This window comes from Rhinoraja longicauda, chromosome 15 (genome assembly GCF_053455715.1).
Source record: "Rhinoraja longicauda isolate Sanriku21f chromosome 15, sRhiLon1.1, whole genome shotgun sequence".
Lineage (NCBI taxonomy): Eukaryota > Metazoa > Chordata > Chondrichthyes > Rajiformes > Arhynchobatidae > Rhinoraja > Rhinoraja longicauda.
The window spans coordinates 41,919,989-41,938,181 of NC_135967.1; the positions used below are offsets into that span (position 1 = coordinate 41,919,989).

An 18,193-nucleotide genomic window follows, 5' to 3' on the forward strand; every position below is an offset into this window, starting at 1 on the left:
AGTGTGAGTGGTGAAACTCTCCACAGTAATTGGTTTGCATAGTATGAAGGCCCCACCCTAGAATACCATTTACAAGCTTTGAACAAATACCCAGCTGTCACGTAAAAGGGTTAAAGAATTTAGATTTCAAATGTCCATTACAAACGGTGAAATCACTTCAACTTGAACAGTTTTTAAGTGATTAAAGTACAGGTGTAAAGTAAAGCAGATTTTTAAAAAAATCTTGCTTCCCTCATTGTCTTTCATCCACAGACCTGGAATCCAATACAAATAAACAATGTCTCCAAAATTCCAGAACCAGTTTGCTGAGTATCTCAATGATTTCACTGTCCTACTGCTCAGCTGTGTTGATCCAAATTCATTTTCAATATTTTAATCCATCACAGGAAGTGTCAAAGCACTTTTATATTTGGTGAACTTGATTCCCCCCAAAATTTGATGGTCGTATTGCTTGATCTTTATTAAGATGTAGGATATCTGGAATTTTGTTCTACGTTTGGTCTGAATGAAGAATTAGAATGTGGAAGATGCTTATTTTTAATGTTGGTGATCAATTCATAATTTTTTAACTCAATAATTTGTAGACCAATTACCTTTTTTATGTTTGTATGAAGCAACTGCAGCTGCTGATTTAAACCAAAGATAGACACTAAATGCAGGAGTAACTCAGCGGGACAGGCAGCATCTCTGGAGAGAAGGAATGCTTTGTTTCAATAGACAATAGGTGCAGGAGGAGGCCATTCGGCCCTTCGAGCCAGCACCGCCATTCAATGTGATCATGGCTGATCATTCTCAATCAGTACCCCGTTCCTGCCTTCTCCCCATACCCTCTGACTCCGCTATCCTTAAGAGCTCTATCTAACTCTCTCTTGAATGCATTCAGAGAATTGGCCTCCACTACCTTCTGAGGCAGAGAATTCCACAGATTCACAACTCTGACTGAAAAAGTTTTTCCTCATCTCAGTTCTAAATGGCCTATCCCTTATTCTTAAACTGTGGCCCCTTGTTCTGGACTCCCCCAACATTGGGAACATGTTTCCTGCCTCTAACGTGTCCAACCCCTTAATAATCTTATACGTTTCGATAAGATCAAATAATCTGCTTCGCTCTTTTGGTTTATTTCATCAGTTTTACAGTTGTAACTGCTGGTGGATTCTGTCCAATGCCTTGTGGACCCATATTGTTTTTGGTTTTATTCACCTAATTATTTTGGAGGTTCAGATCTTGCATTTGCAATAACAGCACAGAGGTGCACTTTGCAGAACTGCTGCCTCTCGGCTCCAATGACCCGGGATCAGTGCTGACCTCCATCTTGACTGTGTGAAGTTTGTATGTTCTTGCTGTGATTGTCAGCTTCCTTAGAGTACATGGCATTTTGAGAAGTTGAATTCATTAAAAAATCTGGTCACGGGCTGAAAGAAAAAGGGAAAAGGCTGGAAGTTCTCATCGGCTTAGAGTGCAGCTCTTATCAAAACATTAAATGTTCTCAGAATTTGGACAGAAGTTATGGACATAATGTAGAGTAAAGGTGAAGTAAGGAAGAAAGAAATGAGAAGCTCTGGACCCACCTGCTAATTAAACCCTCCTCATCCATATCCTTCTTTCATTTAGATAGACACAAAGTGCTGGAGTAACTCAGTGGGCCAGGCAGCATGTTCAGAGAAAAAGGATGGTTAACGTTTTGGGTCGGGATCCTTCACAGAGGTCTTGACCCGAAACGTCACCTCTTCCTTTTCTCCAGACGTGTTGCCTGACCCGGTGAGTTACTCCATCACTTTGTCTATCTTTGGTAGAAACCAGCATCTGCAATTCTTTGTTTCTCCGTCTATCGCTTGTCAAGCTTTGACCTGCCACCATCTCTTTTTTCCAGCTTTCTCATCCCAACTCCTATCAGTGTGAAGAAGAATCTTATCCCTAAACATCATCTGTGCATTTCCTCCACAATGCTGCCTGAGTTCCTCCAGAGTTCCTCCAGCACTGTTTTTTGAGAAGCTCTAGAAGGCTGGTTTGGTTACATTTTAGAAAGGTTAATTTAGTAAAGAATAGAGGTTGACTTTGGCATGAGATGAAACTAAGTATGGTTTTCAAGCATGTTTATTTGGTAATAGCAGTGTCAATATCTCGTTGTTCCTGTTAAAAGAGGCGTTGTTCTATAACACAGGAAGTAAGAGCAAGAGAAGGCCATATTGTTCTGCAAGCTGCATTGTTGTTCCTGGGATCAAGGCTTCAGTTCCATATTCCAGTTTGTACTCTGTAACCCTTGGCTCCCCAATAAGGCAATTTCTACATCCTGGGAATCAATCAAATCAGCCTTCTCTAAACTTCAAATTACGAGACCCAAACTGCACACAGTACTCTGAGAGTGGGATACCTAGAAAAGTGGCATACTTCCAAAGTTGGATAACAAAGAACTAGTGTGAATGGGTGATTGATGTTCAGCGTGGCCTTGGTGGGCTGAAGAGCCAGTTTCCATGCTGTATCTCTAAATTAAACTACACAAAGCATATCTGAACAACACCTTGTACAGTTGTAGCAAGAATTATAACTTTTGTCTTCCAGTTCTTTTGAAATACACACCAACGTCCCATTTGCCATGCTAATTGTTGCCTCATGCTCAGCAAATAACTGCAGATGCTGGTACAAATCGATTTATTCACAAAATGCTGGAGTAACTCAGCAGGTCAGGCAGCATCTCGGGAGAGAAGGAATGGGTGACTTTTCGGGTCGAGACCCTTCTTCAGACTGATGTCGGGGGTGGGACAAAGGAAGGATATAGGTGGAGATAGGAAGATAGAGGGAGATCTGGGAAGGAGGAGGGGAAGGGAGGGACAGAGGAGCTATCTGAAGTTGGAGAAGTCGACGTTCATACCACCGGGCCGCAAACTGCCCAGGCGAAATATGAGGTGCTGCTCCTCCAATTTCCGGTTCACAAAATGCTGGAGTAACTCAGCAGGTCAGGCAGCATCTCGGGAGAGAAGGAATAAGTATTTTGTGTGTTTCAATGAGATCACCCTTTGTTATTTTAAACTGGAGTGTGCATAGGTCCAGTCTGCCTAATCTCACCTCTTGGAACCTCTACCCTGTAAATCTCATGAAATGAATCTGGTAATCCTTCACTGTAATCCCCTTTATGAAAGTACAATTTTCCTTCAGGAAGGGAGACCAAGTTGTATGTGACTGTTCCAGATATGCTCTTTCAGTGGGTCTTTGTACATGATCTATGACATCTTTATCCTTGCTCTCAAATCCCCTTTCAACGAAGGCTACCATACCAAATGCCTTCATAATTGCTTGTAGTACGAGCACATTAACCTGGAGTGATTCGTGTACAACTAGTTCTGCTTTAACAAATGTTTACATAATGCGAAATGAATACAAGATGATCAGTGCATTAGGTAATATTTGTGTTGTACAGTCTGAATTGGCTACTAACGTGATTTTGATTGGGTATTAGGCGGCTACTTCAACGTTACTTTTTAAATTGGCAAGCAGAAAAAAAGCTGTCTAGAACATAAAACTGTTTCCAAGTAACCTTGCAGTAATCAAACACCATTGTCTCCTTGGAGCACAGTTGTTACTTTCACCCAGTAAAATTGACAAACCATCATTTCAATTGATACTTGTGCAATATTACTCTATTAAACAATGTAACAGGCAGCCTTTAGTATTTTTAGCCCGCTGTATCAAAAATAAACTTATTTATTAATAATATATATATTTGAAAATCTTAAAGGAAAATTAACATTTATTGCCAGTCTGAAACTTTCAAGCCCCTATCCCCCATCATCGTCCCAAAATTGCCTATTGATACAATTATTTTTATATTATTCTATAATATGAATTTTCTTATGAGCACAATTTTGTGTTATCGCAGAGCTACCTATACAAGGACACCCTCGTCCTTCTGAACAGTCGTATTTTTCATTGTAGTAGATCCATAACTGTCTCTGATAAGGGCAATTATCAATGGATAATAAATGTCACTATTGCAGTACATCCATATTCCATGAAGGAATAAAGAGTTTAATATGTCATTCCCATGTAACTCCCATAAAAGTTGAAATTGATAAAATTCCATTTGATTGATGCATGGTCTCACAACGACACCTATTTTTCAATTTTTCAATTCAGTCTGAAGAAGGGTCTCGACCCGAAATGTCACCCATTCCCTCTCTCCTAGATGCTGCCTGACTTGCTGAGTTACTCCAACATTTTGTGATATCTATTTTTCAATTAAATTCTTTGTGTTTCTTGTCACCGTGTTTCTTTGTTAAATGAAAACACTGAACTGCTGGATGATTTCAATGAAACCATTGATCTGCTTTTGCATCAGCTTGTTTAACCTCCTGGCATGTTTTTAAAAAAAAATCAACCCTGAAGGGCAGTAACATTTTTGTAGCACTTGGTCTTCAGAGAGTAATAGCCTTTCAAGGTTTCATTCTTCCGGTTGCTGATGTTTGGAATTCCTGTACTATTTTTTTGCGTACAATAACATGTCAGCATGTGTCATTAGTTGGATTTCTGGAATTGCTTGCTTGGGTGTTTTTTTTTACTAAGCAGTGTTGCCTATTGATGAGAGTGTAATCTCCATGGTCACTAATGTTTCATTATCTTCTGGGCTCTATTTGCCCTTTTTAATTAAAACAAATCATAGAATATATTTGAAGCTGCCTCGCCGATCACGTTACTTCCCTCAGATTTTTATCTCATTTCTGCAGCTTAATTGTAGGCACTCTGCTCCACGTTGTGGCCATTCAGGTTACAGAAATTCACCCCTGCAGAATCTGCAAAGCATTATCCAGAAATTTGAGATACTGACGAAAATAAGTAAGGGCGTCAAACATTACAGGGAGTAGGCAGGAGAATGTAGTTGAGAGTGAAAAATGGATCAGCTGCGATCGAATGGTGGAGCAGATTTGATGGGCTGAATGGCCTCATTCTGCTCCGAAGTCTGATGAAGCTATGAAAATTCACTCGTGAAATTTATGTTGGAAAAGTAGTAAATCAATCAGCAGAACATTTGTTTTTTTAAAGTTTTTAAAAATTACTTGACTAATGCGGGAGATGATGTTGCTTCTTGTTACAGGAAATGGCAATGTGGCCAGTTTCCTTGGAATGCAAGTCCATGTAATGCAGAGCCTGCATGTAGTGTATTGTATTGTAATTCATTTATTGGCCAAGTATGTAAAAACATACAAGGAATTTGATTTGCCATACAGTCATACCAAAAAAGCAACAAGACACCCAACGACATAAAAATCAACATAAACATCCACCACAGCGCACTGTGATTGAAGTCAATAACGTATTATCTTCTTCCCTTCTTTTCTCCCGCGGTCGGGGCAGTCGAACCATCTATAGTCGGGGCGATCGAAGCTCCCGCGTCGGGGCGATCGATGCTCCCGCAGCCAATGATCAAAGCTCCTGCATCGGGGCGATTGGGGCGGGCGAAGCTCCTGTGGCTTGGAGCTCCCGAAGTCGGTCCCCAACCAAGGGACGAGCTCCACGATGTTAACTCCGCATGTTCATGCGGTTGGAGCTCCCGAAGTCCATCCCCAGCAAGAGGCCGCCAGGTCCTTGATGTTAGGCCGCAGTGCGGACGGAGATAGAATACGAAAAAGTTGCTTCTCCGTCGGGGAAAGAGATAAAGAAAAGTTTCCACCATCCCCCCACATAAAACAAAACTAAAGATGCACTGAAACATACATTTTAACAACAGACTAAAAACAACAAAAGAAGAAAAGGATGAGACAGACCGTTGGCGAGGTTGCCATCGTACGGCTCCACCGTATATCGATGCCTTGCAATTGAACTCGCTATCTCTACCATTCTGGCCAGTTTTACACATTGCTTCATAATGACTGTTTCCATTTTTTTCGGGAGTGAAACACACTAAATATGATGACATGTTTGTGTATTAAATCTAATACAAGGATGCATTTTAGTTGGTATGGAACCTTTTGGACACTCGAGCTGACCAAAATCATTCCAAAAAATAGTCTGTAAAGTTATCACTAAATGATTGGCACTTGTTTTCTGACAACAGTGTGTCTCTGTCAGTGGATCATCAACTTCCTGACAGACAGGAAGCAGCATGTGAGGCTGGGAAAGGACATCTCTGACCCGCTGGCCCTCAGCAGAGGAGCACCGCAAGGCTGCGTACTCTCCCCTCTCCTTTGCTCTCTCTACACCAACGACAACACCTCCACAGACTCCTCTGTCAAGCTTCTCAAGTTTGCGGATGACACAACCCTGATTGGACTGATCCAGGATGGGGAGGAAGACTACAGCAGAGCTCCCCCTCCCCTCCCTCACTCACCATCAACAACATCGCCATCTGTGGAGTCATTTAAGTTCTTTGGAACCATCATGTCCAGGGCCCTTAAATGGGAGGCCGCCATCAACTCCACAGTCAAAAAGGCCCAACAGAGGACGTACTTCCTGCGGCTGCTGAGAAAAGACAACCCGTCACAGGCAATGATGGTTTAGTTTTATACTGCCATCAAAGAATCTGTCCTCACCTTCTCCATCATGGTCTGGTTTGGCTCAGCCACCAAGCATTACATGCGGAGGCTGCAGCGCATCGTTCGATCAACCAAGAAGGTTGTTGGCTGCAACCCCCCCTCCCCCCCAAATTGATGAACTGTACTCTGCAAGGGCCAGGAAGCGAGCGGGTAAATCTTCGCTGACCCCTCTCACCCCGGCCACAAACTCTTTGAAGCACTTCCCTCTGGAAGGCGATGCCACAGCAGACATAAAAACAGCTTTTTTTCCACAAGCAGTAGCTCTACTCAGCCTCCTTTTGCTCTGGTATTTTATTTCATTCTTCACATGTTTAAACTATAATGTTTTACTCTTAATGTTTTAATGTTTTATGTTTTATTCTTAATTGTTTACTGTATGTAGTGTTGTTACTTGCGAGCAAAGCACCGAGCCAAATTCCTTGTATGTATACATACATGGCTAATAAAATGTATTCAATTCAGTTCAATTCAATTCCATTGGTTAAGCTTGTTATTTTAAATTATTATCAAATCAGTTACAGGATTATTGGTACAATTTGCTTGCCTCAATACTTTTGGAGTTGTTAAATGTTTTGCAATTTAGCAGTATCCATATTATTTTAATGAAAAGTGTGCTCTGGAGCAATAATTCAACTTGCTTTATAAATAAATGTAATTGTGTTTATTTAATAATGGTGGGTCATTCTATTCATGACAAGTATTTTATTTTGCAGTGTACAATTATGCCGCAATCTCAGTGAAAATCGAGGTTACAATGATGTCACGTTTAAAGGTAAGACTTTCTGCATTGTGTTTATATAAAGAGAGCAATTGAACTGAATCATATGTAATTATTTAGCTGATAATTGCATTTGACCTTGTTTCAAAACCACTTAAAGCACCATGTTTATCATATGCTGCACATTATGTAACCGCAATCATTTTTGTTCAAGATTTTGCGTTGGATGTAAGACATGATATAGAATCTGAACTTTAAAATGTTGAAGAATTCTGTATTTCTTTTCGATGACTCACTCAATTGTTCTTGCAGTAGAGGTTTGAAGTGCAGGTCATGTTTCCATAGAATGTAAAAGGGCAGCACAATGGCACAGTTGGTATAGCCGCTGTCTCACTGCACCAGCGTCCTGGGTTCCATCCTGACCTCGGGGGCTCTATCTGTGTGGAGTATATACGTTCTCACTGGGTGGGTTTCTTCCAGGTTCTCCAGTTTCCTCCAACATCCCAAAGATGTGCAGATTTTCAGGTTAATTTGTCTTTGTAAAATTGCCCCTGGTGTGTAGGGAATGGATTTGAAAGTGGAATAACATAGAACTACTGTGACTGGGTGAACGATGACCGAAGGCCTTATTTTCATGTTGTATCTCTAAGTTCTAAAAATCAGGATGATTTTTCCTCCTTTTGTTTCTGGGTGATGAAGAATTTTGTGGCCAATTTAATACGTCTTCGAGTTTAGTTTAGCGATGCAGTGCGGAAACAGGCCCACCGTGTCCGCACCCACCATCGATCCCCGCACACTAACACTATCCTACACACACTAGGGACAGTTTACAATTTCACTAATCCAATTAACCTACAAACCTGTACATGTTTGGAGTGTGGGAGGAAACCAAAGATCTTGGAGAAAACCCACGCAGGTCAGGGGGAGAACGTGCAAACTCTATACAGACAGCGCCCGAAGTCAGGATCGAACCCAGGGTCTCTGGTGCTGTCAGGCCGGAGCTGTACTACTGCACCACCTGTTGGTAAAGTTGTATGAGAAAGCGTCAAACACATTAAAGCAGCTGCTGTATTAGGTTTTTGTAGATTTAGAGATACAGCGTGGAAACAGGCCATTCGGCCCACTGAGTCCGCACCGCTCAGCGATCCCCGCACATTAACACTAGGGACAATTTTTTTTACATTTGCCCAGTCAATTAACCTACATACCTGTATGTCTTTGGAGGCATTTTGAGGAGAGCAGTAATGCATCACAATAATTACAAGAATGAAATTCTTCTTTGCTTCCTTGATGTGAATTACACTCTTATCTAAGATGCTTGCACAAACATAAGCACTGATTATAACATCGAAACCTGCTCAACTCAAATATCCAAGGTGAAAGACAGTGCATGGTTGGTTATGAATCTTGCAGTCTTTTTTTTCCAGTGTCTTGTAGAATTCGTCATGTATGTATCATGTTTTCATGCGTTGTCTGTATTTGTGCTTGTAATGTTGCTGCAATCAAAATTTTAATTGAACCTGTAGCTCACAGCACTTGTGCATATGGCAATAAACTCAACTTGATACATTGACATCATCCTCTTAAAACCTTTCATCAACATAATTCCCTGTCTTCGCATATGTTAAGAATAGTTTCAAGGTCAGTTTATTGTCACATGTGCCAGTTAAGGTACAGTGAAATTTGAGTTACCATACAGCCATACTAAGTGAAAAGCAACAAGACACACAGCCACATAAAATAAAAGTTAACAGAAAAGAAAAAACCTTTTCACCCAGAGAGTTGGGAATTTGTGGAATTCTCTGCCACAGAAGGCCAATTCACTGGATGAATTTAAAAGAGAGTTAGATAGAACTCTAGGGGCTAGTGGAATCAAGGGATATGGGGAGAAGGCATGCACAGATTACTGATTGTGGATCAGCCATGATCACAATGAATGGTGGTGCTGGTTCGAAGGGCAAATGGCCTCCTCCTGTACCTATTTTTGATATTTCTATAAACATCCATCACAGTGGATGCCACTTTCCTCACTGTGATGGAAGGCAATAAAGTTCAATCTTCCTTTTTGTTCATACTCTTTATCATATGTCCTCTAGGTTCTCTGTTCACAAAAGCATTTCCCCATTTGTGAACTTTGTTCTAGTTGAGTGGTTTATGAATAGAGAAGAATGAAGGATCTGTTTCTTTTCTGTATTGGTGCTTCAGCTTCGACCAATCTTTAGATTCCTTTAGCTGTAATGGAAAATTCAATATGTGAAATTGAAGCTACAGCTGGAGTTTGAATACTTTGCTAGTTTTCAGATGCTGTCAGGCTGTCTCTGGTAATTGAACAGAAAATGTTGAATTTCCATGGATGGTTTCCTTCTCCCTTATAATTTTATCGACATTCTCAACTTTAATGTGAGATGAGAAAATAAAAATCTACCAAAACATTTTTAGTTGACAGTACTTTCCATGGTTGATTTGTTTTGTTTATAAGGGATATTAGAGAAGGCATCTGGAAATTTAACTTGTCAACTCCAGAGAAATGAACGTAGAACCACATTTGTAACAAAATGTTTATGGGCTGAAGAATAGAAAGCTGTTCTGATGACTTAAGATTGATTGCCACACCCATGTATAGATTTTCTTAAAAACGCATTCTATTTGATTTTGGTCAGAAACTTCTCCAATCCAGTGTGCATTCAAAGGGGATATCTTTCTTCAGTCATTGAAACTTGAGTCAATTGGGTTGTTTATTGTTACACATACTGAGGGTGCAGTGAAAAGCTTTGTTTTGCATGCTATCCAAACAGATCAGATATACCATACATAGATATAATCAGTTCAATCTCAAGTGCAAACGACAGAACAAAGGAGAAGATACAGAGTGCAGAATACAGTTCTATACTTACAGGTAGAATAGAGATGTAGAAAGGAGAGCAACTGTATCAGATGGTAATAAGATACTTCCCTGGGAAGAGCATGTCAAGTCCCGCCACGCTCCGCTGCCATTCTATCTGGAGCAGATTCAAATTTATCATCTTGCTCTTTCTTCGTATTCCTTTATTAACATTCATTTAATTTAATTGTAAAACAGATATCCAACAAGCTTTGTACGAATTGGCGTGGCATGTAATAAAAGGAAATCTAAGACAAGAACAAGCTGCCAGTGCTCTGAGTGATGTGATGGTAAGTGATTCATTGTTTAAAAGCTTGATTTTGTTTTGAACATAGAGTACAGGCATTGTATTTTGTGAATGAGTATTCTTTTCCTGGTAGAATTTGGCTTTTAATATATTAATGTGAAATATTTAAGGCAGCTAATTACATTATTTAAGCCTTGCTTCCCAAAGGCAAGACCTATTTAAAAATTAAAAAAATCCTCCAAGAAGCTTTTCTAATATAAACCACAATTAGACAGTCTCTCTGCATCTTCTGCAGGAAGGTTTACCTGAGATCATTGTTATTAAGTTTAGTTATTTTATATTTAGTCGTTGTAGATTAGTGTAATGGTGTCACTCATGTTATGTGTCATGCTTTTGTAGTTAAGCCCCATTAGCTTTTGAGTGACCACTGCTTGTGGGATTCGGGTTAGTGTAAGTGGAACGTGCTGGCGTGAGGTCGTGCTTGCTATGTAGTTAATAAAGTCTTTGGATCATTATCCAGGCTTCTGTTATTATACGGTCAGCACAACAGCCATTAAGCCCACAAGAGCCAGGGCGAACCTGCAAGTTTTCCCAGGTTTTTCCACAACCTGCTCAAGTTTTTCCACAGGCTTTTTTATGGCAGCTCTGCCAGATATAAGGCTGAGTGTTTGTTCCAATGTACATCCCCATCCCTTCATCAGGGCATCACCACTCTGCTGCTAAATCCAGTGTTAAATCCAGTGTTAAATCCAGCAACTGAACTGTTGTTCAGCTGTGCTAGTATCTGATCTTTGACACAACTTGGATATACATTTATTTGTGCTTTCCTGATGTGTGCGGAGCAGATGGCCGGTAGTTCCCTCAGCCATATGTTTGGCCACACTGTTTTGACACATTCACATGTCCTGTAGAGTTTGAAATAATTGCTCACAATTTTCTTGACTTCAAGTTTTCTCTGGTAATAAATTGTGAATCATTCTCTCAGTGACTTTATTGCATGATGTGTTCGTGCCATTTCCTCACTCTCACCCCTCCGTGCTTCCCCTGCCATAATTATGTGCTCTGTTTTTTATTTCTGATGCTTTTTTTGGTCTTGAATATACAGTCTATTATTACCATCTCTCTTCACTGGCAACTACATGCTTCTGCTGAGAATAAAATGACAGAAAGTGCAGGTCACCGTACATTATAATTATTGCACCCTGAGGGAAATTTGTCCTTTCATCTTGTAGGCAATGAAATGAATTGGAAATACAGTATATTTGCAGGAAAGCTGATGAGAGATGCCCTCCCTGGAGCACCTGTTCAGCCTACGCTGCCTCAGTAGAGCAGGCAAAATAATAAAAGATCCATCCCACCCCGGCCACCGTCTGTTTGTTCATCTGCCCTCTGGTCGACGTTTCAGGTCGATCAAATCCCGAACAAACAGACTTAAGAACAGTTTTTACCCCAGGGCCATACGAGAACTGAACACTACCTTTGCACTAGGCAACACCGTTAAAAAATCTTGTACTTAATATAATTGTATTTAATTGTATTTATGTATTTATTTGTTTTTGCATTTATTGCATATATGTTTGTACGCACCGTCAGGATTGGCTATTTTTTAATTTCGTTGTACTCGTTGCAATGACAATAAATGAATATTATTATATTATTATTATTATTAGAAGTTTTGTTTGGTGAAAGTACTTCTCGTTATTATTAGGTACAAGAATAATCTTTGAAACCCTATTCCATTGCATGTAACTGCCTTTAAAATTTGGAAAATAGTCAAGGAAAATCTATTTTTCTCTGAAGCTGATGGATTGTTAAATTCAGCAGCTTGTTATCTTTTCCCATTCTATATTAAAAAAAAATCTTACCTATTTTATTCTTGTGGAGAACTATGCTGGAAAATACACCATTTGTGTAATGACATAACCATGGTAAAATGTGAACACCTCAGTATCCAACTTCAAGCTCTGCAGTTTGGAATGAAGCCAATTGCAACCAATCGATAGATGCTGAAGCAAAACACAGTGCTGGAAGAACTCAGCACATCAGGCAGTTACTGTGGAGGGAATGGGACCATTCTTCAAACTGAAGATCTGGGTTCAGCTCAGTCTGAAGAAGAGTCCTGACCTCAAACGTCATCTGCCCATTCCCTCTTCAGATGCAGCCTGGCCCACTGAGTTTCTCCAGCACTTTGTTTTTGCTCAAGATTCCATTATCTGCAGTTCTTTGTGTCAACGTTTAAATGTTGAACCAACCCTACATAGAAAGTTATAATATATTGCACTTCTAAAATAGATGAAGAGATTTTGGTGAGATTTTATTGCTGGGCTGCAAGTATGTGTTTGGCCCTTAATAAATCTGTTTCAGACATTATGGTGCAGAATTATTGCGAGTCTTGTGGCATTAGAGTTGCTCTGGTGACTTCATAGAATACAAGGTCTCAACCTTGGAAACCTGCACAAATGAGTGATTAGAATTAGCCTGTCATTGTTCATAAGAGTGATACAGTTGGGAAGCAGGCCCTTCGGCCCAACTGTTCATAATTGATGGGGGAAGAATTGGACCATTCAGCCCATCAATTCTACTCTACCATTCAATCATGGCTGATTGATCTTACCCTCTCAACCCCATTCTCCTGCCTCCTCTCCAAAACCCCTGACACCATTACTCATCAAGAATCTAAAAATATCCGTTGACGGCCTCCAGCCTTCTGTGGCAATGAATTCCACATATTCACCACCCTCTGACGAAAGAAATTCCTCCTTGTCTCCTTCCTAAAGGAACGGCCTCTAATTCTGAGGCTATGTCCTCTGCCCCTAGACTCTCTCACTCATGGAAACATCCTTTCTGCTTCCACTCTATCCATGCCTTTCACCATTGGATCACTATCCATTGCCCATATATATACTTTTTAAGTATTGCACCCTGCTTCAAAATGCCAATAATGAATTTGTTTTCGGAAGATGTAACATTAATAAAAAGTTAGTCCAAATTTAACATTTTCCACATGACGTACATTTGTCTGTCTGCTGTGTATGCTGGTATTTTTAGTTTCATACCTCAACGCTCACTTATTTCCCTTTAATCTATTCTCTCAAATGCCATCAGCCCCCTCCCCCCCCTCCCCCACCACCAATTCTCCTGTCATTCAGTTACACAAATGATCATGTACAGTAGTCAATTAACCTATGAGCATATCTTGGGAATCGTGAGGAAACTGGAGAGTAAATCCGTATGGTCTGAGGAAGAATGTGTACGTTGAGAGTACCAAAGGTTTTTAAATCATATTTTATCATTTAGTTTATTGTCACATGTACCGAGATGCAGTGAAAAGCTTTTGTTGCGTGCTAATCAGTCAGCAGAAAGACAATACATGATTATAGTTGAGCCACCCACCTGTGTACAGTACCTGTGTCACTGATGTAGTGTAGCAGTATCACAAACAGCCGTGCTGCCTAGTGGTTATCTTATCTTGTGCCAAGATCTGAGGTGCAGATGGGATATCTTAAGAATCAGGGGATTTAAATCCATGATGGCTGTGAAAACCTAGGAAAAGGTTTTATGAAATTAAGAGGAAGGTTTCATGCAAGCTTGCTGCCTGTGCTGAAATCCTTGTGGTCGGAAAGCATATTTGCCATGTGTAATTTTAAAATGCCTCATTGCAAATGTTGCATTATCCACATATTGAATGAATATAGGATCTTGGTCTTTGAGTGAAATTTAGTGAACATATCATTATCAAGATATTTTTGCTTTGCAAACACCATGGAGTGAAATCTGAATGCATGATTTCTGTCAACGGTCAAAAAATATGAAATGGAACTTTAGAAATGTATTCAATCTGTGCCAGTGAAAGCATTAATGGAATTCTCTCTATTTTAGACTGACATGGAGCAAAGAGGCATGGCTTAATTTAATAAAAGACAGATTGAAGATTAATCCCAGAAAATGCTCAGGACAAAGGATCACCATGATACGAGTTCCAAATAGAGCAACAGAAGAGGAAACCTGGGAATTACTAACTAATAAATTCTAGATTGAGTAACCTCGGGGCATTTTGAAATGAAAGACTGAGCTCCTCAGCCCAGTTAACTTATAATTATCATGTGATCTTGCAGCTTATTTTTATTGGTCAAACGTGGCTCTTGAATAAAGGGAATAATTCATTAGGTTTTATAGACAATAGACAATAGGTGCAGGAGTAGGCCATTCAGCCCTTCGAGCCAGCACCGCCATTCAATGCAATCATGGCTGATCACTCTCAATCAGTACCCCGTTCCTGCCTTCTCCCCATACCCCCTCACTCCGCTATCCTTAAGAGCTCTATCCAGCTCTCTCTTGAAAGCATCCAACGAACTGGCCTCCACTGCCTTCTGAGGCAGAGAATTCCACACCTTCACCACTCTGACTGAAAAAGTTCGTCCTCATCTCCGTTCTAAATGGCCTACCCCTTATTCTTAAACTGTGGCCCCTTGTTCTGGACTCCATCTATTTATTACTAGCTGCATTAAATCGGTCACACTACATCTTAAAAAGCATTTGAATTATAATTTGCCCTGTTTATGGAGGCATTGCTATAACGTAAGATTTTAGAGCTAAAGTGCGGAAACAGGCCCTTGGGATCACAGATTCCACACCGACCAGCGATCCTTGTACACTAGCAGTATCCTACACACGAGGGACAATTTACAATTTTCCAAAGCCAATTAACCTCCAAACCTGTACGTCTTTGGAGTGTGGGAGGAAACCGGAGCACCCGGAGTAAACCCACACAGTCACAGGGAGAACGCAAAACTCCATACAGACACACCAGTAGTTGAGATCGAACCCGGGTCTCTGATGCTACAAGGCAGCAACTCTACCGCTGCACCACTGTGTCACCCCTAGTTTTAACTCAAGGAATAAGTTTAACTTTAGCTTTTTCACCCAGAGAGTTGTGAATTTGTGGAATTCTCTGCCACAGAGGGCAGTGGAGGCCAAATCACTGGATGGATTTAAGAGAGAGTTAGATCGAGCTCTAGGGGCTAGTGGAATCAAGGGATATGGCGAGAAGGCAGGCACGGGTTATTGATTATGGATGATCAGCCATGATCATAATGAATGGCGGTGCTGGGCTGAATGGCCTCCTGTACCTATTTTCTATGTAAGAAAATAACTGCAGATGCGGGCACAAATCGAAGGGATTTATTCACAAAATGCTGGAATAACTCAGCAGGTCAGGCAGCATCTCAGGAGAGAAGGAATGGGTGACGTTTCGGGTCGAGACCCTTCTTCAGACTTAATAGCTTAATGTCGAGGAACTAGTTTTATTTCAAGGAATTTTGAGCAACTCTTTGTGGTATTCAGTTCACACGTAACCTCAAATATTTTACTATTAAAAATAGTTTTTTAGCCCTGGCACAATTTGGCTTTGGAGATCCCAGATAAAGGATCAGTCAAAGTACCTGCCTTTTCATGAAACTTGCATGTAGAAGAATACTTTTCAACAGGTAAACCTGCAACAAGGCTAATAGAATTTTTCACCTTTTGTTTTTGTACAGGAACTGCGGGATGATATGTCATCAATCTTGGCTGATGTTTTCTGCGTTCTTGGTAAGAGAAAAACAAACTTTTTTTGCAGTTTTTCTTTAATTTCAATTTTATACATTCTGAGTTAAGAGCAAAGATTAACAAAATGTTCATTTCAGATATTGAGACAAGTTGCATTGAAGAAAAAAATAAGAGAGATCTTTTTACTCAACTGGTTTTAGCATGTTTGGTGAGTATCTTTCATAAAATTTTTCGAACTTAGAAAATCAGTTGCGTCAAATTACTTTCATTGTGGGGTACCCTGACTTCCTCATTGATTAGGGAACACTTATGAACTGTGGTGCACAATGGGGCCAGCGAGGAGTTGGGTACTTGATTTTTCAGTGTCGGGGGGAGAAAGAGTTTGAGTTCAGTTTATTGTCACGTGTACCGAGGTACAGTGAAAAGCTTTTGTTGTGTGCTGACCAGTTAGCGGAAAGGCAAGCGGAATGAACACCCAAGCTGTGGAAGCCACAGCTGTGACCAAGAGCATTTTCTGTGCCTGCCCTGATAAATAAAGCTCATTCCAGAGGGATTCAATTTAGAACTTGACGATGCAAAAATAAGAGTGAATTAGCAAGATAGTTCTGGTCACATCTTTGCAACAAGTTTCTAACTGCATCTGATAAATGATTTTCAACAAGGGTTGTATCTTTGAAAGAATTGAGCAGAGTTAGTATGGATTTATGAAAGGAAAATCATGTTTGATCAATCTATTTGAGTTCTTTTGAGGATGTGACTGGTAGAAAGGATCAGGGGAACCCGTGGATTTTTTGTATTTGTGTTTTCAATGGTCTTTCGATAAGAGTCCTTAGTGAAGACAGAACCAAAGTACTCGTTTAACTGTTCTGCCATTTCCTTGTTTCCCATTGTAAATTTAGTGCCACATTTGACCCAGGATTAGGCTTTGACCACATTGTGTATAAAATTATGAGAGGCATAGATAGACTGGACAGTCAGAATCTTTTTCCCAGGATCGAAAAAGCAGAGGGCATAGGTTTATGGTAAGTGGGGCAATCTTTAAAGAAGATGCGCGGGCAACTTTTTTTACCCGGGGCGGTGAGTGCCTGGGACGTGATGCAGGGGTTGACGGTTGAAGCAGATACGATTGTGGCATTTAAGTAGTTTGTGGGTAGATATGCAGGGAATGGAAGAATATGAATTCAGTGCAGGTGGATAAGAGATGGTTTAGACATCATGTTTGGCACAGACATTGTGGGCCAAAGGGCCTGTTCCTGTGCTGTGTACTGTTCTATGTTCTATATATTACACCAGGTACTTTTTCCAAAAACAGACAGCTGGTTAGTTGTCTGTTGAAAACCTAATTCATGCTTCTGTTCCCTTTCAACAGGCCTGGTGAAGCATGCCAGGCTCATTTTCATGTTTTGGAAACAATGCCATTCCAAATTTGGCTGCCTTTTTCTTGATGAGCTTGTTCACATGCGTCCTTCATTTCTAATTTGCTCAATCACATTGGCTCTGTAGTGCTGCAATTTTAAAAAAATCTTATCCTTGTTCTTAAATCCCTCCATGGGTTTTCGTTTGCTTTTTTCCCCTCATCCTCTGAAATCCTACGTATTCCTGAAATAACCATGCTCCTCCAGTACTGCCTTTCGGAGCATCCCTGATATCAATCATTGCTCAATTCGTCAGGTGTCATAAGTTCTTGTATTTAGTGTAGTTTAAAGATACAGTGTGGGAACAGGCCCTTCGGCCCACCGACTCTGCGCTGACCAGTACTACCCCACACACTAGGGATAATTTATGATTTTTATTGAAGCCAATTAACCTACAAACCTGCATGTCTTTGGAGTGTGGGAGGAAACCAGAGCACCCGGGGAAAACTCACATGCTCACAGGGAGAACGTACAAACTCCATACAGACTCGCGCGTAGTCAGGATTGAACCCGGGTCTTTGGCGCTGTAAGGCAGCAACTCTTCCGCTGTGCCACCCTTGAACATTTTTGCAAGTTCCAGGCCACATTCCAGCATCATAATTCGCATGTTGTTAGGACCCAGACCAGGCTTCACTTACACCTCCTCCAGCCTCATCTACTGTATACGCTGTTCCAGGTGTAGGCTCCTACATATTGGTGAGACTAAGCGCAGGCTCGGCGATCGTTTCGCTGAATACCTCCGCTCAGTCCACCTAAACTTACCTGTTCTCCTGGTTGCTCAACACTTTAACACTCCCTCCCATTCCTACACTGACATTTCTGTCCTGGGCCTCCTCCATTGTCAGAGTGAGGCTCAGCACA

At 40.7% G+C, this 18,193-nt stretch overlaps 1 protein-coding gene across 7 annotated transcripts in view; it reads left to right on the forward strand.

The window, feature by feature from the left end:
* Window positions 1-18,193, forward strand: part of thoc2 (THO complex 2) — a 102,178-nt gene that overhangs the window by 10,393 nt on the left and 73,592 nt on the right. For all 7 annotated transcript variants that reach the window (XR_013548166.1, XR_013548167.1, XM_078412559.1 and 4 more), the window contains exons 2-5: window positions 7,238-7,296; window positions 10,322-10,413; window positions 15,908-15,959; window positions 16,055-16,125. Coding sequence is in view for 5 of the 7 variants with exons in the window: in XM_078412559.1 (XP_078268685.1) it covers window positions 7,238-7,296; window positions 10,322-10,413; window positions 15,908-15,959; window positions 16,055-16,125 (274 nt within the window). In the remaining 2 variants the exon portion in view is untranslated. The remainder of the gene's footprint in view (window positions 1-7,237; window positions 7,297-10,321; window positions 10,414-15,907; window positions 15,960-16,054; window positions 16,126-18,193) is intronic.